The 23,441-nt window shown below is 41.1% G+C and overlaps 1 protein-coding gene across 1 annotated transcript; it reads left to right on the top strand.

Annotated features, from left to right (window-relative positions):
- Window positions 1-226: 226 nt before the first annotated feature.
- lin28b (lin-28 homolog B (C. elegans)) lies at window positions 227-22,647 on the top strand (the record flags this gene model as incomplete). Its single annotated transcript, XM_084561039.1, has 4 exons — window positions 227-257; window positions 8,394-8,584; window positions 18,625-18,812; window positions 21,802-22,647. The coding sequence occupies 4 exons, from the start codon at window positions 227-229 to the stop codon at window positions 22,112-22,114; spliced, it is 723 nt and encodes a 240-aa protein (XP_084417165.1). The 3' UTR covers window positions 22,115-22,647.
- Between the last annotated feature and the right edge of the window lie 794 nt (window positions 22,648-23,441).

Genomic DNA, 23,441 nt, shown 5'->3' on the forward strand with positions numbered 1-23,441 from the left:
CACTATAAAATATTCATCCATGGAAAATCTCTTTGATTCCAGTCGTTCACCTCGGCCCCGGCGCAGGTTAAAGTCATCCTAAACATGTAACCCAAACTAGAGCGCCGGCTGAACTGAAGTCCTGCTGCAGGCTGATCTCTGGCCGTGTCTGCTCTTTCTAAGGGGACAAACGTTTGGTCTGTGCCACCTCATTCATTCGCGGACGGGGGAAAAAAGAAGAAGGAGGATGTCCACTTCCTCTCCTACCTCTGATACAGGTGAGTCTCCAGAATTTTTTTTTTCTTAAACCTCCCTCTCTCTCCAAGACAACTGTTTGGTTACGACTAACTCGCTCATAATCCACCTTCACAACCTGCTTTTCTTTGACCTGAAACGACTGACGCGTAACAACCCGACAAAATGATGGATTGGTTCTTTGATCAAACACAATGAATGAAGTTGAAGATGCGCGCGCATGCCCAAAATGACTATTAATCCATTCAGATCTGCCTAAACTAAACTCAGTCAAGAGAAAGGACAGAAAAACAAACAGTATCGACCACTACAAGATCGCTTTAAACCCCCCTCCCCATATTTAATGAGCGTTAACCTGATCTGCCGCTAAGGAAATCCACCGAGGTTGTCTTAAGCCAAATTCTTCATCCACCAACTTCAGGAGGTTAAATGAAGCCACGAGTGAGAAAAATAATACTGACCGGGTGAATTCCAGCAGGAAAAATAAATAAAAGGACACGGTTTGGAGAGGCGCATCCGGATATTTGGCTCCATTGTGCGCAGTTTTTGGCGCACCGGCTGCAGAGGCGCTTCTTCTTCTCCATCCTCCCCCTCTCTCTCTCTCTGACGTCACCGATATTTCATTCAGATATTTTCACCCTGTTTACTCCAGTTGGGGGCCACTTTTATTTGGTCAGGCTGAAAACTACTCGCCACCGCGGGATTTTAGTCGCGTTTTTGTGATTTTTCTCGTTTTTGCGCATCAAGAAGTTAATGGAAAACCCATTTGGTTCGAGTGGTTTAAAAGAAAAGACCTTTTTAGGCTGTTGAAAATGTGTGGGATTGAAAAGTTTTGGGGGGTTTTTTAAATAAAAAAAAAACTTTCACAAATATCACATGGCTTGACTTGAACGGATTTATTGTGATTTTATGAAATGAAGCGACAGCATGAAGTAAAAGTTCTGCAAGTTTCTGAGCTGCTTTTGGGTGGAACGCATGGCACATGTGCGCTCCCGTGAGCTCTGTAATTTTTTTTAATTTTTTTTCGTTGAGTCTAAATATTTCTTAACGAAATCAGTGAAGGAAACAATGAAGGACTTTGAGAAGATGCAAAAAAAATACAGGTTCCTCTTCTTCCCACCGGGAGAGTTACAAACCTCCAAGGGTCTGAATCAAAACTGAGTAGAGTCCAAATAAGATATGTTTAGAATTGAATGGAATGATCAAATGAAATCAGAAATTGATCCCAATTTGTTTTTAAATCACTCTATATTTTAAAAATAATCATCCTGAGAGTAGATGGCCTGTTTTACTAATATTGCCCAATGGTAGGAGTTATTGAAAAGGGGTTGGTAGCTGGAATGCATGAAGTAAACGACAAAAAACAACCCCCCCACCAAAAAAAAAGAAAGAATGGAGTAAGGGGAGAGACGGACTCAATGAACCCTTTGAACTGCATTGACAGCAACGCAGGGTAAAGGCAAATTTCCTCTGGGAGCCTACAGGGTGAGGAGTGGGGGTTGGTTGGGGTTAGCTAGGGTGAGGGAGTGCAAAGTCTGCTCAGAGAGTTGGTATTCAAACAACTCAGGAATCTGCTCTTGTTCATGAGCTGCTCATAAATATATATGTATGTATGCATGCAGTGGTCAAGACTAAGTTCAGTTTGCAGCCCTGCAGTGACTGAACTTAAGGCACAGATGGATAAAAGTTTGAAGACCTGATCTCACATCTCTGGATGTAGATCAAAAATATTAGTTTGGAAATAATCTGTGGCTTCCGCTTGGTGTTCACTATAACTCAAACCGCAAGCCCTGTTAGTTTAAAATGCATTTAAAATACATCAACTGGTATTTTTCTGTCTTTGAAAACGTTTAACAGCTGTTAGAACCCGTTTCACATCTAAAACACAATCTGACGATTGTCTGAGAAAACACCAGGAAGAAGAAGTAAACCCAGTCTTTTCAAACAATCTTGAAACCACACTCAAAAAAACCAACAACCCTAAACCCACCAGATCTGTAATGAATGTAGGTTTATCAGAGATCTTTGTTACCGCAACTGAGTTTGCGTGAGTCTGTTCTCATGGCAAAGTTGTGCATCTACATGTGAAAAGTAATCCATTCTTATGTTTTAAATAATATTTTGAGTATATCACATACTCTCTTGCAGGGAATATTTTTACTTTACATAACTCACATTACAAACTGTACTGTAAATTTAGTAAATTTAACATTACACGTCTTCATTATCAAAGTTACTCCAGATAAACAGATGGAAAATAAGAAGCATCATATCTTAAAAATAGGTGCTTTCAATAAACTACTAGTTCCCTTAACTTTCATAAACCTTCATAGAGAAAGACCCTATTTAGTTTGGTCTAGATTAATGGGAATATAAAAAAAATGTCTGCAGCTATCTCATCGTGTAGCATAAAGGACGATCAAAGCATCATTTCTAGTTGAAACGACAAATATAAATGAAATAAAAAGAGGAATCTTAAAAACAGACAGTTTGATGGCTATGACGTGAAAAACGTGCTTTTGCAGGAATCCATATAAAATTCAAAAAAAATTTAAGTTTCAGCTCTCTTCTTCACATGTAGGAAAGCGATTAAGTTTGAAAACCACTCGAAAGACAAATAAAAAGATGTAGAAATATATAAAAATGTGATTAAAAAATGGAAGACTAAAGCAAACTGTAGAAGTTGCGTATTCCGTTTCACAGCAGGCTAATTCACAGGCATGGTCCTTATCTGAGTTTATTATCTTTCTGAAATTTTTTTTTAGTGGAAAATATAATGATCTGAAGTCTTATTCTATAGTACACTATTGTCTTATAGCTTTTTTTTATGTACAGAAAATAAGTCACTTTATCATTTGGAGTTGACTTATTATAAAAGTTTATTTTTTTATTTCAAAGCAACACAGAAAAGTTGAAATAAGTTTGAAAACTGCTGCAATAATGTGCAAATAGAAGGTGGTGGCTTTAAGGCGAACAACTAATGCAAAGAAACAAAGCTGGTCCTTTGGGTTTATCTCAAGAACAGGCAAAGATCTCAAATGAAAATCTGCTTTTGCTGTTTGATGGTTTGATTTACTGCAAGGCGAAAAGAAAAGTGGAACAAATACCGGTGTGAAAACAATTTTTTTCCCTGCTGTGTAGAAACATCTAAAAACACCAGTTAAGGTAAAAATTTAATCCCTTACAGATAAAAAAAAAATAATAATGAAAACTAGTTTGTGGAAAATGTTTTTCCTTAGCTTGAAGATGAGTAAAAAAAAAAGTAAGATTGAAGGTGTAAAAGAAAGATGTAAAGGCAGCATAAAGTCTTGAAGACTTTGGTTTGTCTTTACTTTTTTATTTTTTTTTTTTGTTAAAGGACCTCACATAGAGTTTGTGTCTTAAAATCTCCTCTAATCTCTAGTTCTACTATTTCACCCACTCCCTGTGACAAACAGACACACCCAAGCCACCCATATCTAAATGATCCCTTGTCGTTCCCCTGCACACGTCACTGAGCTGCACTACGCTGGTTCCCGCCGACCCGTCCTAATCAGAAAGGTCCTGTCAGGATGTGAGTGAGTGGATAACATCTGACACCGGGATCCAGTCCCGTGACCCAAGAAGTAATTCCGTGGCCGCTGCGGAGGCCTCCACTACAAGCATCTTCAAAAACAGGCCTTTGCAGCGGGGGCTGGGGTGGATGGGATGGGATGGGGGCAGGGGTAAAGCCTGTGAATTCCGGAGGGTGGGCTCTTCGGCGTTGGTGGGTGGAGATTGGCTTGTTGTTGTTTCATTCCTCCAACGTGTTTTTACTCTTTCCTCGTACCCGGGAATAACCCCATGAGAAACGTCCCACCAGGGTAGATGTGAGATAAGATAGGAAGGTTCACCGTTATTTTTTTCAGGCTTGTTGTTGTTCATCTGTTTGAGTTTTACGTTGGTGGTGCATGATATATAACCTGGAAAAAGCTCTGGGACTTGTTGTTTAAACCTGATTTAGTCCAACTTTTGATTTTACATAATAAACTTTTTGTTCATTAGTTTTATAGCACATTTAAACCACCTTTAAATGACAGAAGTTACATATGAAGAAGAAAAAAAAAAGCCTCTTAACTTAATTTTCAGGAGCTGTGGACTTTTTCACTTTAGCCGAAACGCTTCACAAGCTCCAGACTTTAGCCAGCAATTTAATTACTGTACGCGCAAATACTTTCAAAACCCACGCTGGACAAAGTGACTCATCAAAGGCCTGGTTATCCGATGACAAGTGAGGATCGTGACTGACAGTTTTCAGGTTTGTTTTTCTGGGTTTTCCAGTCACATTCCAAAGCTGTGAGTTCAGCTCTCCTCTGGTGCCCACTGTAGGATGCTGGTGGCGTGCTAGGAGTATGAGCTCAAACACCAGTCATCGGATGATTTTGCTTCATAGAATTTAGATGTTGTAGTTTCAGCTCCAGGTTAAAGGGGATTTGTGTTCTGTGGCATATGGCTGAATCTTCATCCTGCAACAAACGTGTATTTAATTTATATCAGAAAGTAAAAGTCTGGAGTTGGACGTCAACATTGTGTCTCCACCCACGGATTTGTCTATTTAATCTCCAACTCCCCACCAGTCTTTTTAGAACTAGAGAAGCTGCTTGGATGAATGGTGAAACCTCTTCATAAACTCCACAAGTCCAGTTGCCCTTGTTTTAGTGTTTTTATTTTTGGATATACCATGACCTGGATGACTGAGAACCTTCACAGGCGTGTCCCCTGTGTCATTATTTGTACCTGATATAGCAAATTAGTCTGATCTAGAAAATAACTAAGGCCTGTTTCACAGAGGAAATATTTTTGGAGGCACATTTTTATCTGTTGAGTGAAGACTTTGCTTTACAAGCTGTCAGAAGCTTCACAACTTTAGAGCCATTTTCCCCTCCCTTCCATTCCCTAGCATGGCCGGTTGTTATCTCAGTAACAAAGAAAAAAGATGATTCAATTTAACTACGAAAGTAAAAGTCTGGAGATATAGACGTTAGGCTTGGAAAAATGTAGACGGAGAACATTCTTAACATGTCTCCATATTATAAACTAAAGGTCTGCTTCACAGAGGAAATATTTCTGGACACACATCTGTTGAGCAAAGACAAATCTATTTGTTTCAGACTATATAAGAAGTTTCACAACGTTAGCGACATTTACTTGGTGATTTAGGTTCCTTGTTATCTCAGTAACAGAGAATAAACTGGTTCAATTTAACTCAAGAGTTTAGAAAGTAAAAGTTCGGAGTTAGATAGTAGTCTGAGATAGAAAAAGACAGAGGAGGTTTGTAACATGTCTCCGTATGATTATTTGGATCTGATTCATCAAGTTAAACACGTCTTAAAGATTATTTGGTGTTTAATTTTGGTTATAAATAAAGTCTGGATGGAAGCTCACTGTGGATAACTAAGGTCTGTTTTATAGAAGAAATAATTTTGGACACACATTATCTTTTTTTGTGATTTAGGTTCCTTGTTATCTCTACAACAAAGGATTCAATTTAACTCAGAGTTTAGAAAGTGAAAGTCTGGAGTTAGATGTTAGTCCAAGATAGAAGAAGAAGAAGAAAGTCTGTAACATGTCCCCATACAATTATTTGGATCTGTTATAGCAGGTTAAAACCATCCAAGAGATTATTTGGTGATTTATTTAGCTAATAATTAAAGTCTGGACGAATGATTATTGAGGATAAACTAAGGTCTGCTTCACAGAAAGAAATGTTTTTGGACACACATTTTTTTATCTGTCGAGCAAAGACAAATCTATTTGATTTAGACTATATAAGTAGTAAATATATATAAGTTTCACAGCTTTAGTGACTTTTTTTGTGTGATTTAGGTTCCTTGTTATCTCCGTAACAAAGAATAAACTGGATTAAATTTAGATCAGAGCTTAGTAAGTGTAACATGCCTCCATACAATTACGTGGATCGGATATAGCAGGTTATCTTTGAGATTATTTGGTGTTTTACTTAGCTAATAATTAAAGTCTGGATGAGTGATTATTGAGGATAAGTACAGGTCTCTTACAGGTGAAACATTTTAAGAGGCACCTTTTATCTGTGGAGTAAGTTTCAGACTATACAAGAATTTTCTCAACTTCTGTTTAGCCATTTTTTTGATTTCTTATTTCTACCACGAAGAATAAGCTGGAATCGATTTAAGGTTCAGAAAATAACGACCTGGAGTTGAAAGCCAGTGTGGCATAAAAGAAGACAGAGGAAGTTTGTAACGCGTCTCAAAGTGTCTTTGTTTTTTCTCTCTTCGAGATTATCTGGCTTTTGATTTAGGTTATAATTAGAGTCTGGATGAATGATTATTAAAGATAACCTAACTAAGCTCAGTCTTAGAGAGGGGATGTTTTTTGTTTTCTTCTTCTTTTTTTTTTTTTTTTTTTTTGAAGCAGATTTTACATGTTGGGTGAAAACTAATCTCTTTGTTTCATAATACAGAAGAAGTTTCACAACTTTGGTGGCAGCCTCGTCTTTAGAGGCTGGAAAACTAACTCGTGACTAGTTTAACGTACACAATCCTATCCAGACATGTTTAACAATCAGTCCACATATGATAACAAGGGGGAAATCTCTGAAATGGCAAAGCTGCAGGCCTGTCAGTAACGTGCCTGTAACATCACCACTTGCTTTTGTTTCTAATTGCTCGACTCATTAGTTTGTTTTTATGTTTTATTCCTCTGTTGCCATGGCCACCCAATTATCCCAGGGGGTTCATTAAAAATGTAATTTAATCCCATCTAATCATCTAATCTAATCTGGGCTCGTAATAGCCTCTACACCAGCCCCTTATCATACGGCAGCTCAACAAAACACGATGCTGATCACATGTCGCGGTGAAACGCTGTCCCCTCCTCGGTGAACGCATTGGGGGGGGGGGGGGGGGGGGGGCATTTACTGGCCATCCGAGCGGGGACGGGTGTCTCCGACGGTTGCGAGTCCAGTTCCCCCGTCGCCTGGGCTCGCAGGGGCAGAAATTAGTAACAAGAAAGCATGTAATTGACAAAGTCACGTGTTCTCACTACGGGAACGGGCACAGCCAGCTCGAGAGCGAATGAGAGCGAAGGAGAGAGAGAGAGGGAGAGAGAGAGAGAGAGGGAGGGAGGGAGGCAGCGAGAGAGGAGGGAGAGCAGTACAGAGGTGGTGTGAGTGAGGAAGGGATTGAAGGGAAGAGAGAAAGACATGACAAAAATATCAAAAGGCAGAAAGCACGCCGTACCATGCGAGCTAAATTGGTGACCGATGGGATCGAGGATGTCGGATTAATGGTGACTACCGCAGCCCGTTTTCGCAGAGGAAGCTTCTCTATTGCAACTTGGGCGCAGAGGGTCCGCGGGGAAACATGGCCGAAGGTTATTCTGCAATTATTCTCTATTTTCTTAAGCTCTTAGTTTCTCTCTTCTCCCCCCCCCACCACCACCACCATATGTGTGTGTTCGCGCGAGAAGGGAGGAGGAGGGGGGGAGGCAAGGTGCAACGTGATTATTGTTCCAAACCTCTAAAAGAAGAAACCGAGCCGCCCTCCGCCGAGCTCTGTATCTTAACCATGTTTCGCTGCATTCATATACATTGTGAGGAGCGTATGTGCGATTTTGTCCACTAGTAAAAAAAAGAAAAAAGAAAAGAAAGAAGCTCGAGGAACCATGTGTACACCTGCCTTTTTTTTTTTCTCTTACAGTCTGCAACTCCACAGCAGGAGCGGGCTGTAGATGCAGAAAAAAAATAAAATAAATCCTCCACAAGTTGACTGAGCATGCCTGTGCACGAATGAGAGGCAATCATCTGTCACTGAGCAACAAACAACTTTTCTCTTTTTGGGGAGGGGGAGGTTGGAGATGTCCGCGTACAGATGCAGACCGGATCACAGCACCATGCGCCTCCTGGTCCTGGTCGCTTTATGATGTCGAAAAACAGTAGTATAGGAAATTTCTACCGGCCCTGAACTTAACATAGTCTGCATTTGCAAGTTGAAGGGGGATTCCCCCCGACGCTTCTTGAAGTTTTTTTTTTTCTTTTCTTTAACGCAACAGAGCTTATTAAACTTATATGGAAGCGACTGCATGGTTGTGGTGGGCTGTGTAGCGTTCAAACTAAAAAAAACAAAAAAAAAAAAACGTCCTGACTTGCTGTGTGTGTGTTTCAGGAGGGCCGGGTAAAGGTGGCGGAGAAGACCCCGCCAAGTCCACCGAGCAGGAGGACCGGACTCGACCTCAGATCCTGTCGGGATCGGGCTTCTGCAAATGGTTCAACGTCCGGATGGGCTTTGGATTTATCTCAATGACCAACAGCGAAGGGAGTCCCGTCGACCCCCCTTTGGATGTTTTCGTCCACCAAGTAAGTTGATTCATTAAATAAAAAGAAAATCACACACACACAGAGAGAGGTATATATCTGCTCATTTGGGTTTTGTTTTTTTTTGTTTTTTTTAAAAAGAAAAATTTGGCGTCGAATGATCGACTATTTCAAAAATATTTCACTGCCTTGATGCCAGCAGGGTCGTCCTTCCCTTTTATTTCAGCTGGTAGTTGCAGTGAATCATCCGGATGTTTTACATTGCCCAACACGTTACTGTGTAATCACACGTTGTCCACGGACTCAAAAAAAAAAAAAAAAAAAAAAAAAAACACGCTAAGTTTCCCCTTCCAGCCACATGCGTCCACCTTTCCCCCCTCCTCCTCCTCCTCCTCCTCCCTCGCTTCCCTCTTGCACTGCAAAAGGGGAAAGGGAGAGTCGTCGTGTGGCTGTGACACGGTTAGTTTCACACTTGGCCCCTAATGGACAAGCAGAGCCTGCTCCAGCGTCCAGCAGCCACGCCAACATGTCGGAAAGCGTGTTTTTTAAAAACTTTGCCCGCTCGCTCTGGGTTTGAGTGGAGCTGCTCCACGCTGCTGCTGCTGCTGCTGCTTCTTCTTCTTCTGCTGCTGCTGTTCCTGCTACAGCTCGTCACAGAACATCCCTTTTTACATCTCACTTGTGACGTGAAGCCTGGCTTGGCTTGTGTTGTTTTTTGTTGTCTTTTTTTTTTTTTTTTTTTCTCCACCGCATGTACTGTTTGATTTATAGCGCACGGAGTTCATCTCAGAGGCCTTGTTTTCGACTTATTCTGCAGCAAACAAAGGGCAGTGGAGTCCTCCCTTCTTTCAGCTCCCCTCTCCCCCGTTAAATCGCCCTTTTTACGGTTCTTTTAACGTGGCTTTAACATTGTCGACGAGGACAGGAGAGGCATTTTTCCCCATTTCATTTGACAACCTCTCCTAGAAGTGTCTCTATTGTGGAGTGGTGGGTGGTGGTAGTATAGTAGTAGTAGTAATAGTAGTTGTAGTAGTACTAGGGGTCAGATGTTGGCAATGTTGTAGTTCTGGAAAAATAAAAGGAATTCCTCCCAAAATAGAAGTAAATGTTTTTAAAAGCTTATTTTTGTGGAGCTTAAAAGCTTGACTTTAATTGATTGTATTTTTTTTTTAAAAAAAAAAGTTGCATGCCAGTCTAAAAATAGAAAGTAAGTGGGGCCACAGTTTGACAAGATTTCAGCTTGGCTTGTGTCTTGAGTTCTGGCTCCAGTGTGACAGTTTTCTAATGCCGCTGTTTATAACACATATACTTAATCCATCTCACTTTATTTATTTATTTTTTTTAAATAAATGTATATTTTAAATTATCCCCAACATTAAGAAATGTTTTCACCTGCAGCTATATTGGTGACAAAGAAATAGCTGCGTGATATGAAATCTGTAATTTAAAATTCTTTAAACACCACGTTGACCTTTGCTCCAGTGTACATGCCCTGAACACACTGTGCACGTGAAATAAACGCACATGTACATCATTACTACTGTGAGCCTCCGTGTGCATGTGGACACGGTTGTTGCGTGTGTTGCAAACAAGCAGAAGCTTCAGGAAAGTGGTTTTTGATTGATACTTCCCCATTGCGGCTCCATCGACTGAATGCGCCGCATCTATTCTATCCATATGCAGCACACTAGACTCCTGTCTTCAGTGCTGGTCATAGATTTTTTTTGTAGAAGTGGATCAGGAAGGTCTGGGAAAGGGCCTTTAAAAGCTGAACAGAAGTCAAACAAACAGAGTCTGCCTCAGCACTTTGTGATCTATAAGACAGAGCGGCCAGGTGCCACATATTGTTGCCGTCTGTAATAAAATAAATAAATAGATTGTAGCTGTGCTGCTTGAAAGGCTCATTGTTTGCTCATGGTCAGATCTGCTCTGTGGCAAAATACCTCAAAGATACCAATTGTTTCCAAAACACCTCATAGGTAAATTAACTGGCACACAATGAATCGCATGTTTACACACTGCATTCGCCTCCCAGGGTTTCCAGCTATGTGTTTACAATAGTACAACTGTCATTTAGCACAAAGGGAAGATGATATGCATTCATAAGCACGCTGTCATATTGAATGCAGAACACCCCGATGCTTTGTGAGGATTTGCATTCATCTACACACTCTCATTAAGTCAGGCACTCATTTGCTCTGACTGTTCCTCCCTGTCTGTCTCCCTGCTAGCACCCTGGAGCTATTTGGATATAGCTGGTGCTATTTCCACGCGCAAGGGGAAACGTTCAGATTTGGGTATATTGGATTAAAATCTGGCAGGTTGCGTTGCACGTCGCTGCCGTGTCTGAATTGTATATTTTGTGTAAAAAAAAAATAAAAATAAAAAGTGGAGTATTTCTGTTGAATCACATCAGCGGCATGCTAACAGGCAGAGCCACTTAAAGAACAGGCTCTTGTTCTACAAGCTGCTGAAAGGGAGAGTGCGGCTCGACACAAAGGTCACGTAATGTGTTCCGCATTTAACGTTAGGTGTCTGTGAATGTAAAACAAAAGAGAAAATTTTAAAGTGCACGATTTGCAGATTTATTCTTGACCCCATGTGTGCACACGAGAGAGAGAGAGAGAGGCTGAGGTAAGAAACGATGGGGAGGGGAAGAGGGAGCATGAGGACAGGAGGAAGGAGGGGAGAGAGGAGGAGTTTCCCCTAGGAGAGGGAAAAGAGGAGGGATGTGGGAAAAATAAGTGTGGGTGAGGGGTGGTGCTGGGTTGAGGGATGGGGAGGTTGGGTGGGGTGGGGTGGGGGGTGCTGGTGGTAGTCGAAGAGGAAAACATGAGTGAGAGGTTGGAAAAAGATGAGTGAGTGGAGGAGGTAAGAAGGGGAGGGTGGGAGAGAGAGAGAGAGAGAGTGTGTGTGAGTCAGGGAGAGGGTCCCCGCCCGACCACGAGTTCTCTTCCTGGGAGGCCTCTTCATCAGAGCTCCTATCTGATCGCTTCCTTTTTGGAAGTGTGAGAGTGTAATTAAGCATCTCCACTTCCTGATGCCTCTCTGCTGCCTCCGCACACAAGCTATTTCATTATCTGTTTGTCGACCTCTTCTCTACCTGGGCTGTTTTTCAGTGTGTGTGTGTGTGTGAGAGAAAGAGAGAGAGTTCCTGCTGGGACATGGGGGGTGTTCTCTCCTCAGGCATTCTTTAAAGAGAGGAATTTCTTTAAAGACAAAAAGGCAGGAGGGTTGGGTGGGGTGAAGGGGTGTGTGGCGGTGAGGTGGGGGGCTGCTTGCCCTTTGTCGGTAATCAGTTTGAAATGTTGAACAGTTTGTTGCTGCTATTCTCCTGAAACCCCCAGAGTGTGTGTTCAATTTATGGAGCCCCCGCGAATGTGTGTGGTTCCTACTTTCTGCTCTTAACCGCCAGGTTGCGGATGTCTACTACATGCGAGCCGCTGTAAGATGTTTTAGGTTTTTGAGTGTACGTGTGTGTGCACGCTCGAGAGAGTGTGTGTGTTTTGTGTAGTGAGGTTAAAGTGGGCCCCTAGTGAGATTAACCTCTGGTCCGTGTCACCGTTTGGCATGCAGGCCCCACCCATCTCTGCCTCCAGATAGCCAGTATCAGGCTTTGTGTCTCCTGCAGCCACACAACCCCCCCTAACACGCACCAACACCAACTCTCTCTTCTGTACATCAAAAAAAAAAAAAAAGCAAAAGAAGAAGAAAGACTAGTCATGTGACTTCCTTTTGAGGAGCTGGCCACAAACAGCAGAGATGATTGGTAATTGGAAAGGTGGCGGAATAGAAAGTGAAGGAGAGCTTCAGTTCACTTAATATACAAAGAGAGGTGGTCATGTGGGTAGAAGCTGACTGTTGAGTTTGTTTGACATTTCATTTGTTAATTTAATACGTTTAGAGAAGCTGCTCCCTTCACTTTAATATTTGTCTTTTGGGTTTAAAAAATTTTAAAGACATCTTGATCTTTAAATGCAATGATTTTAATAATAAAAATACTAGAGCTAATTGTGATTATAGTATAGATTAATCAGTAGACTGTCTTGGCAAATTGTTTTGTCTTTAAGATATCAGAGGAAAATAGGTGAGAAAATACCCAAACTTTCCACGGCCCTGAGAAAACTTCCTCAGACCTTCAGCTTACGATCACTTTTAACAAAGAAGAGCATCAGATCCTCACAGATCAGAACCAGAATCTGTCATGGAGAAAAAAAATGAGACATGAAAAAATAGATTCATACTAAAGCCTAAACAGTTTAATGTATTTCTTTTTTCCTCTGTAAATAAAGATTTATTTTTAAAGAATATATAGCAGCTTAAGAAACTGCAAAGTGTGTGTAAAAGGGTTTGAAAGTTTACGTTTGGAATTTCCTAAAATACATAAATAATCCATTTAAATTGATTTTTTAAAAGGACAGAAACGGGTTTTGTTTATTTTAGAAACAAAAACCAACATAAGAAGATTTCATCTGGCAAAGAAAATACCTGAAAACCACTCTGGTCTGCTTTTACCTCACATTTGCATCTTTTCGTGCTAATGTCACAATCAAGCAAATCACAGCTAATAACTTTATCCCACTTGTGTCATGCTGTATATTTAACACGAGCTGTTGAATTTGCCAAGTCGTCTGAGTTCAGTGCCAAAACACGCAAAGAAAAACCTTCAGCTGTTGGCTTTCTGCCTCTGCAGATCAACTGCAACACAATCAGGATTTTTAAATCAAGAAAATGTAATGGGAGTATTGTAAAAGCTGAGCCTAACGTTTTAAAAGATATATATATTGTATAGTACACATATTTCTCTTTTTAAAAAAATATTCCCAGAGTCTGTTTTTCTATATTTTTCTCCATCAGTGATTTAAGAAAGGTGTCACTTCTTTAAACGGCTGACGCTGACTTTAAAACGATTCTGTTGCGAAAGGAGTGCATTTATTAGCAGGCTTTGTGTTTTATCACCAGTCACCTCAGTGGACTTCATTTCCCTCCTTGTGCTGATAAACGCAGCAAGATGATCTAGTGCTTCCTCCCCCAGATCAAATATTTGCCCCAGTCATAATCGGGGGTGTTGGATGTTGTTAATTTGAGGCAGGGGAAACATGAAGGCTTTTAAGTGTTTGATGGGGGTTGGGCAGGGTTCAAGGGTCAGGGCCGCTAATGACAACGTGCTGAGGAGGGCTGGGGTGTCAGCGTCATAAGAGCGGCTCTGTTGGTGGTTTTCACTGGCATGTTTGTGTGTGTGCGTGCGTGTGTGCGTGTGTGTGTGTGTGTTTTCCTCTCCCTCATCCTGCTTTCTCGCTCCCCTTCTCTCCTCTTTCTTCTCTGGTTTATATACGTCCTGTTGGGTTATATCCATTTGAGCTGATCTGGCCCAGCTTTGTCCACTTAGCATTTCCTGTGTATAAAAAGCTACTTAATGGCACCACGCCACATGGTGACCACCATCTCCCTCACCTCCGCACGCTCCCTTTCCTCTCAACGCAGGCATGATCCGGTGCGCGGCTCCGCGGCAGCCACCTCTGATTTAAAGCATCCCATAATTAGCCATTCCATAGCCGGTGGTCGCCACGGAGAGAGAGCCTGGTGGAGGAGGAGGAGGATGGCGGGTCTCCTTTTTCTGCTTCCCATTCCCCTCACATTACAGCTTCCTGTATTGATTGCTGGGCCTGGTGATGACGAGGGCCGGCTGATGAAAAGGAGGGCTATTTCTATCCAGGATGTCAGAGTCCGTATTGATCGCTGGCTCCTTCCTACGCACACATATATATATATACACACACACACACACACATGTAGAGCCATAGAAAGATATTTATTACATATAAGGGATGCTGGTAAGCAAAATTCGGCCCTCTTAGAGTATGTTGGTGTCCAGTTTGTTGGATTAGTTTCATCAGTAGTTTTTGGGATGACAGTAGCTGCCGGGAGGCTCGGGAGCTAAAGCGCTGGTGTGGTCTTTCTGTCAGGCAGGGGGTGGTGCTGGGATGGTTATACCAGTGACCCCAGGATTTCTGCTGCTGACCTGTTGGGGTTCCTGATCAAATGGGGGTTTTGTTCCTGGCCTCCCCCCCCCCGAAGTCCAGCCACTGATCAGGAGTTGATCCTCCATTGGAGCTGAACAGAATGCGCTGGAGGCATTTCCATGAAACCCCCTCCTCCTCCTCCTCCTCCTCCTCCGCCTCCTCTTCCTCCAGATTCCCTCCCATATCCACCTCCCTGCACTAGGCCACTCCCCCATTTTGTGTTCTCGCTCTCTCTCTCTCTTTTTCTCTCGCTCTCTCTCACGTTCTCCTTGACGTTCTCTCACTCCCTCTCCCCAGCCTTGCCCTTTCCTGACCTCTTTGCGTAAACTGAAACGGGTCAGGACACCCGCCAGGTCACTCGAGAGGAGAGGGCTCAGGTTACAGGTTTTGTCAGGATTTGTGATTTTTTATTTTTTTTCTTTCTTCTCCTTCATTCACACCGACACATGCATACATCAGCTCAGAGGCACACACATGTAGATGGCTTTACACATGCATGGAAATCCACAATTTATTAGCACTGTGGCACGGTTCTGGAGCAAGTGCATGCTCCAAAACTCATCTGTGACATGAACACCAGCATGATACCACCACTTCCTATATGGAGGAGGTTTTGTGTGTGCGCGCGCGTGTGTGTTTTCCTGCATTTCTGCAGAACAAAAGGGGTTGTGTGGTTTCCTCACTGGTGCATTGTGGGAATTCAGGGGTTTTTGAGAGGGGGTAGAGAGCTGAGACAAACCACTCAACTTTGACCTGGAGAGACACGCCGCCTGTAGACTAAAGACACGGAGAGGAAGAGGAAGGGCTCGTGTGCCACAGCCTGGAGACCAGTCGATGATGATTTGTCATTATGCAGAATAGATTGTGTTTCGTGGGGGATGGGCACATATTTTCTTTGCTTTCTACTGATTTGCAGGAGTCATTTGGATGGTCTAATAATAGTAATGAGGAAATCAATTCGGGTTTAATTCGAATGACCAGGGTACAAAACACTTCATGCTGTTAGTTTATTAAAAACTATTCGGTGCGTGTACATTCGAGGAGTTTTCTTGATGATAATGGTGTCTTAGAATTTGCTGTTTTTTTCAGCAACAGACACTTGAAATTGATCGTTACCGCTCGCATAAACCCACAAGCTCGGTTTGTGACTCACCTCACCGTCCCTTCTGTTTTATTCCCTCTCTTACATCTGCGGTGCAAAATCTTCTCCTCTCGCTCTCATTTCCATTCTCCCGATCCTCAGCCGTTCCTCAAAGCTAAATCCAATATCTGAATGCCCAGAATGGATGGGTCCTCCATCAGCAATCGACTGGTAGCAAAGTGGCCTTGGCTGTAACCCTCAGAAACTGCAGGGGGAAGAATCAGATAGGAATGAATGATTGAATGAATGAATTTTGAGCACATTACTTTTATGGAATATTTAACAGTTTTTCTTATTTAAAAACAAAAATGAAAATGTAAAAATGTGAAAAAGGGAAGGAAAAATCGCTGAAATACTTCAGTATTATGTCAAAGTTGTTTGGTTTGTTTAAACGGGAATTATTGTTTTTTTTTTTACCCTGCTTATTTAAATTCTTTACATTCAAAGTATAATCTGTCTACTTTTGTGTAAGTTGGTGCGAAATCTGAGGAGCGCCTTTAAAATGTGAGATAATTCATAGCTATTCCTCTCGACAGTCATTTGATACATAAAAGTTTGTGAAGTCTTGTTCTCATAAATAAAATAATAAAAATCTTACAATTGACGTTATTTAACAATTAATGAAAATGAGTGTCTACAATTTTGCTTTCCCACTTTAAGGAACTTTTCTATTTCTGTCTATTAATTCTGTTCATTTTTTTTGGCCTTTCTTAATCATTTTTAGAAGTTCCAACAGTAGCAGTGACAAAAACTCTAATAACTTCTTTTCCTGCAAATGTATAAATTTTGTCTTTTATATTCAAGATTTTAGATGTAAAGTTGAAGTTTGGGATTTAATAAAAAATAAAACTGTCAAAGTTATTTTCAAAGTTGTTTCACTGATTAGCTAAACAATGTTTTAAAAAATTTTATTGCATTGAAATTTTACTTGAACAACAGTTTTAATTAATTTTAAGATTGAGAGAATACACTTTCATAGCCCGAAAAGGTTTTTGGTCCTTTTGAAATGTGTATTCTGTAATTACTGAGAGCTTTATGTCACTAGAAATAATTTAAAATTTTTTATCAAATGTGTTAAAGAAATCGGGAAACACTTTTGAATCAGTCACACCATCTTTTGACTTAATTTTTAAACGGTGTGTCGGTAGATGTGGCTTTTTTGATTCCACATTTTTCACTCTTTTAATAAATAATAAAATAATAATAAAATAATTTAATTTAGAAGATAAAAGGTTTATTTATGGAACTGGTTTACAAGTATATTCTCTGCAGACTGATGCCAAGAACAATTGAGTGAAATCCAAATTAATTTTCTCCCAATCATGTACCTTTTATCTTTCTTTGTACAGTCTTGGATAGATACCATATGTATCAGAGCACAGTGACTTAAAATGCTATTCTTAGTTTGTAATTAATTCTCACATCTTCTCTCACTTTCTCTTCTCCCCGTCGCATACGCGCTCACTCTTACATTTATATCCACACACCACCTATAGAGCACCTTTAGCTTCCTGTAACTGCAGTCGTTACGGGGAAACAAAAATGCTGCCGAGCACATTTTCCCTCCTTCCTCTATAGTTTCACATTTGATTCCCTCTGATCATTTGTTCCTTTCTCTTCCTCTGTCTCCTACACATCTGTCTCTACAGCAGGCGCTGCTTTTACTGATAGCCGGCGCGTTATTTATAGGTCTTGATGTATAGTAGGTAGTAGGTTCGCGGTGAACACTGCGTGCTCGTGTGGGTGTGTGTTTACCTACGCTGAGATCTGCAGGGCTCGCTGCGATTCACGAAGGTCGTGGATACAGTGCCTGCCGGCTGTCCGTTCTATACGATCAACGAGACATAAATCATTGTCCGGGGGTTATGTAGTAACTAAATCAATAATTCCGATCATGTAGATAAGATGGATGGTGGATGTGTTGAGAGAAAATGATTGCACGGGTGTGACACTCTTGTCTTTTTCGCCCTGCAGAGGGAATAGGAAGTGGTGTGCGAAACGTAGATAAAGAGAGTATACCAAGGACATTGTGTGAGATAAGTCCCTCCGTGCATAAACTGTCATGGCAGTTGGTGCAAACCACATACAGTCAGTCCACCATGTTTGAAATCAGGTCTCTCTGTGTTCATTGTGTGCGCTACTCGATGCTGTGCTTCCGGCATGCAGCAACAGTGCAACTTCCCAGTGTTAATAAGTGTTGATGTTCAGTGACAGTTATTTGGATGTGGAAAGTGTTGATTGGAGAGCTCTTTGTTTGTTCACAGATCCGATAATATCATAGCATAGCAACTGTTCAACTGTAATGTGTTAAATTCAGCCACATGGGTGTGGACTTACATAATGTGCGGACAGAAAGTAGAATCGAGAGGTTTTTTTTTTTTTTTTCATCGAAATCGTTTTTTCATTCCAAGAAATGGGGCTGACTTTACCTTGTACTTGCATACTGTTGACTATTGAACTGAATCATTTTTATCATTCGGGTTCAGAAAAGACAAGTTGAACATAAGCAAAGCTAAAATGCATCCTGATTGTGTATGAAGCCTTTAGAAATGACAAACAGGAGATGTTTGAATTGTGCTGAATGGGCTGGGAAATTATTTTTCAAGGACGCGTGGATGTCAGGCTAATTAAACTGACTCGAGATGTACATTTTCCTTCCTACACCTGCGATGTATTGAATTGTGCAAAATCCTACAAGAATTAATGTTCTGCATTTCTTAAATTGTAATTGTTTAGCTCCTGGAAAACACTTTATGCTTAGATTTTCAAATGAGAGCAGTTTAAAGTAATAAACTTAAATCATACCTTTAGCTTATAACACACTTACCTGACTTAAATATAGACCCTTGTGTGTTGCGTTGAGCTAAAAGCACCTGCCACATTCAAATAGGTAATTGCTTTTTTTTTTCTCCCAACAGAGCAAACTGGTGATGGAGGGTTTCCGCAGCTTAAAGGAGGGTGAGCAGGTGGAGTTCACGTACAAGAAGTCCTCTAAGGGCCTGGAGTCCCTGCGGGTGACCGGACCTGGTGGGGGACCCTGTGCAGGTAGTGAGAGGAGACCCAAAGGGAAGGTCCCACTCCAGAAACGCAAACCAAAGGGAGACCGGTGAGTATCTAATTCTCAAACGTGAAATATAACAGTGGTATATGTGTGCGTGCATCTCGCCAGGTTTCATGTAACAAAGCCTGAACGTGTGTTTTCATTAGCATTCAGACTGCAGGGCTGCACTGTAGTAAAAGGAAGCATGTCTTGTATGTACATCTCGCCGCAGCGAGCTATTTCTGAGTGGGCTGAGATTATAGATTAAATCTATTCAATGTGCCGGAGTACATGCCTGTTGCTATGGTTATTGTGCGCCATAATAAGGAATTGAATAGGGCACTTTGCCTGCCATTGCCGTTATTTTGAATCAATTTGCCAGCTTTTACATTAGAGGTGGTATTAGCGCGGCTGTAGATTGGACTTATATGCATCTCAATGCGGCAGTAGCTCAATCAATTGTTTTGTCCTCAGCTAAGTCCTGACGGGTGCTTTGCTAAAAATCAGTCCGAGGGAGCCATATGGAGCTCCTCGAGAAAAAAACAAGAAGAAGAAGAAGAAGAAGAAAAAAAAAAAGCGTGGTGCTTTATGCAGAGGAGGCTGTGTTTCCTACCCTCCTACTGAAAGAGAATGCCTTCATTTGATGTGCAGCAAAAGCCTGCCAGGTAGAGCCGAGTAAATACTGCATCTGCTGTGGGAAGGCATCGCATGATGTTAAGGCTACATTTACATTAGAAAGTCCAGCTCTGCCGCTCTTTATGTTGCTGCATCACAGCTGCTTCAGTGGAGCAAACGTTGTGTTATATAGCTTTTTCTTCTCCTCCTCCAAGTATGAAAAGAAAAGCTTTTGCTAGAAAGGAAGAAACAGTATCTGAGAGAGAAGGTTCCCCGATTGTTTTACACAGCTGAATAATTCAGCTTATTTGGGATAATTGATCCAGTGTTAGGTCAAGTGTCTACCTTCTGCTAAGGTGGTAGCGAGGCGTATTGGATTCAGAGGTGGCAGGTAGATGTCTGTGATGTCATCCCGTCTTCGTGAGCGCGCTCAGTGTGAGCAGCTCCTGTGGCAGTTACGCTGCTCTGACCCCTGCTGGTTGCTGTGGTGCGCGTCCTATACGTCCATTCTTCCTTGGATCCTGTCAGTCAGTCCAGCTAAACAATTGTGTAAAGAATTAAGATGTTGTGGAAATTGATAATTATGTGAGCAGTGAATTTTGGGGAAACGGTCCAAGAATTAGGTCTCAAACGATGCTGCAGAATTTTCCCGATTGATCACTTGTCTGTGATCTTTTTGTTGCCGATTCCTAAACAAAACGCAACCAGAGCAGATTATTTTGGAATAATTTAAAGAGATAAATGTGTCCACTGAAATGCAACACGTAATTTTCCGTATATTTTCTGATACAGTGTGAATTATTACTCAAATGTTCACAGCTACCGTGCCTTCCTCTGTGTCGTTTCTTTAAGCGTACTTTAGCAGCTGCTTATATGATTAGTAATTTGTACATTTGTAAGGACGATAAGCTTTTCAAAATAGTTCTCAGAAAACTATATACATTATTTTTAAATGGTGAATATATGTGCAGGTGTGGCAATGTACTGTTGAATGGTGAAGAGCTAGATTGTGTGAAGCATCTGTCGATTATTCTTTATCGTTCCTAAGAATACTTTAATTGCATTTCTGACCTTGAGTAGTTTTCTCCATATATATATATATATGTATATATATATATTATATCATTTCAAGCATTTGAATCAAACCAGCTGAGTCTACTGTATACGGAGTCACTGCTTGATCTGAGGCATGGAAGTGCTTTGTATTTTATTTAGAATTTTTGAAGGAGCTCTTACTAAACATTTTAAACCTTTTTCTTTTCTTGCTACCATTGGGAAATAAAATTATTATAATCTATATAATATATATTGAACATATATATATATATATAATAGGACTCTTTAGAAAAGCACTTTAAATTAATTTAAAGCCCACTAATGGAGTGAATCCAGGTTGTGAGGAGTCTTGCTAATAACATCATTACACATTACAATTTCTTCTTTCGTAATTAATTTCACAGTTTTGTTTTTTTGTTTTGCAATTAACATTTTGTTAATGTTATTTTTTTTAAACACACCTAAAATAGATTCATTTATAAGAAACAGGAGATAAGGCCTATAAGGTTCATTTATTGATTTCAAACCCTGAGATTGTTATTTTAAATAGTACAATGTTAAGTTTAGATCATTTATCCTCTGCTTGAAAAGACAAAAACACACTTCTGCAGAAAATCCTGTCATGATTGTTTTTTGTTTTTTTTTTGCAACTCGCGTCACTGTGTCCCGTCTATTCCTATTTAGTTAATTGGCCTCCAAATCTCTTTTGAATCTCTGTGGTTTCCCGATAATGAGGTTATGAAACACTGAGGTGTTTTTGCACTGCAGCGAGAGATATGCCTGGAAAAAAAAAAAAATTAATGCGTCACATGTTCTATACTTCATTGCCCAACAGCTATTTATTAAGCTTACGATAAAAGAGACTACATGCAGAACAGGGACTTTTTTTTCAGGGCATCAAGCCCCTTTTTTTTTTTTTTTTTAAAAAGGAGTGTGTGTGTGTGTGTGTGAAGTACAAGAGCAAAATAAATTGATTTGTTGTGCCGTTGGCGTGACAGGCTGAAATCATGGTCACCTTTGCCTTCACAGCTTTCATTGTTGCCCTTTCAGCACGCTTGTGCTTCTTGTCAAATTTAATAACACAGTGTAGTTGGGAGTGCCACTCACGTATGATCCAGGGCTATTTCATATGTCACACTCCCATCTAGTGGTGGATTGTAGTTGGAGCAGATATTTCACATCCAGCGCTGATGTTTTATGAGGATAAATAGTTTGTAATTTTATTTTTTTTCCTTTTTTTTTTAAGATGAGTTACATTTTTCAGCTACAAAAGTGATGTCCTCATTTTTCTAAAGTCTGACGTGTATGCTTTTCATGGCTGTTGGACACGTTTTTCATTATTCTGTGCTATCTCTATATTCTTTGTGTTTTTTTGTCCTTGCAGCTGTTATAACTGTGGAGGTCTGGACCACCATGCCAAGGAGTGTGGCCTGCCCCCCCAGCCAAAGAAATGCCACTACTGCCAGAGCATCACGCACATGGTGGCTCAGTGTCCCCACAAGGCGCTGGCGCCCGCCACAGGCTCTCAGGACCAACATGCGTCTACCTCGGCCTCCAGCCCAGGGACCGGGCCCTACCTCAGCCTCCCGGAGGAAGAGGAGCGCTCCGGCTCATCTCCCCTGGAGGGCTCCTCCTCTTCCCCCGAGGAGCCCCACACACACCGCGGCTCCCGGACCCAGAGGTGGAGGAAATCTTGAAAACAGTCCACAGAGGTGAACCTTTCATCGCCAGCCTCTGACCCTCATGTCTCCCCTCAATCAAGGTTACCCGAAGCCCCCACCCCCTCATCTACCTCACACCTGTGAAAAAGAAAAAAATGGGAGGTCTTTGTTTCTTTACTTTTATGTTATTTTTTTATTTTTTATTTTTCCTAACCAGCGCAGCTATGGCAACGATCAACGGGGTACGGACGTGCGTGAATGTGTGTGACTGACTTGCAGTCGTCTGGTGCAGCTATGGCAACCACCGCTGGATTGGTGACTGCAGGGAAAGACTGTTTCTCTTGTTTCAATCAGTGCAGCTCGAGCGTGAAACAACGTGGTATGAGTCTAGGTCTGATGATTGTTTTTTTTTTTTTTTTTTTTTTACTTCTATTTGTTCCCCTTGGACCTAAGTGTTGGCCACTTTTAATGCATTTCCTCTACATACGTTTTAAAGCAACAAATTTATATCCCGTAGGCCTAATCATTCCGAACGCACAACGCGGTAGCTCGTCTTAAAAAGGATTAGAAGACGCCTTCTAAAAGCTCTAGACCCTCTAAGCGATAATCCAGACCCAAAGGACTGTAAGATGGCTTCTAAAGATCTTTTGGGAATTTTTATGAATTTCCAAAGGGAATTTTTTCTGTTTTTTTTAAAGACAAGTCAGCTGCTAGAGTACACTCTCTCTGATTCTGAAACACTCAGTACATACCTCTTACATGAAATAGACTGGACCAATTGATTGTCAAAATGCGAGCATGTGCAAGACTCGGGGGGGGGGGGGGACGGAAAAAAAAAAAAAACGGTGTGTGCTTGTACTGTGCGAAAGCTGTCAGACTGCGAGTCGATACTATTAACCCCTCGGTTTCCTACTATTATAGATAGACACATCTTATATAAAGACATCATATAATCCATCTAGATTAAATAGTTTAGGTTGAAAGTAATGATTCGATCTCTAGACTTCCATTTTCGGTTGTTGCATAATTAGTTGAAAATAACATTACAGTCTATAAATCATAGTATAAGTCATTAATATATATGTAAAGTCGCAAGATATAATTGAAATTCTATTAACTTTAAGTGATGCGTATATTAGGAATTAGCTCTGACGGTAGGTGCATAGCCCTGTGTATTGCATGGGATTGTTTGTCGGCGTTTTCATCCACGACAAATCCAAAAGTGACTTTCAAGGAGATCTTTACACTCACCGATTAATCAGAATATTCAACAATCACCTCTGACACGGCACGAAGTCTCACCTTGTTCTCTGATAGGTGTAGTATTACTGTACCATCATAGCTGCTCTACTTACTTAATACC

Source organism: Chelon labrosus (genome assembly GCF_963514085.1).
Source record: "Chelon labrosus genome assembly, chromosome: 14".
In the NCBI taxonomy this organism is placed as follows: domain Eukaryota; kingdom Metazoa; phylum Chordata; class Actinopteri; order Mugiliformes; family Mugilidae; genus Chelon; species Chelon labrosus.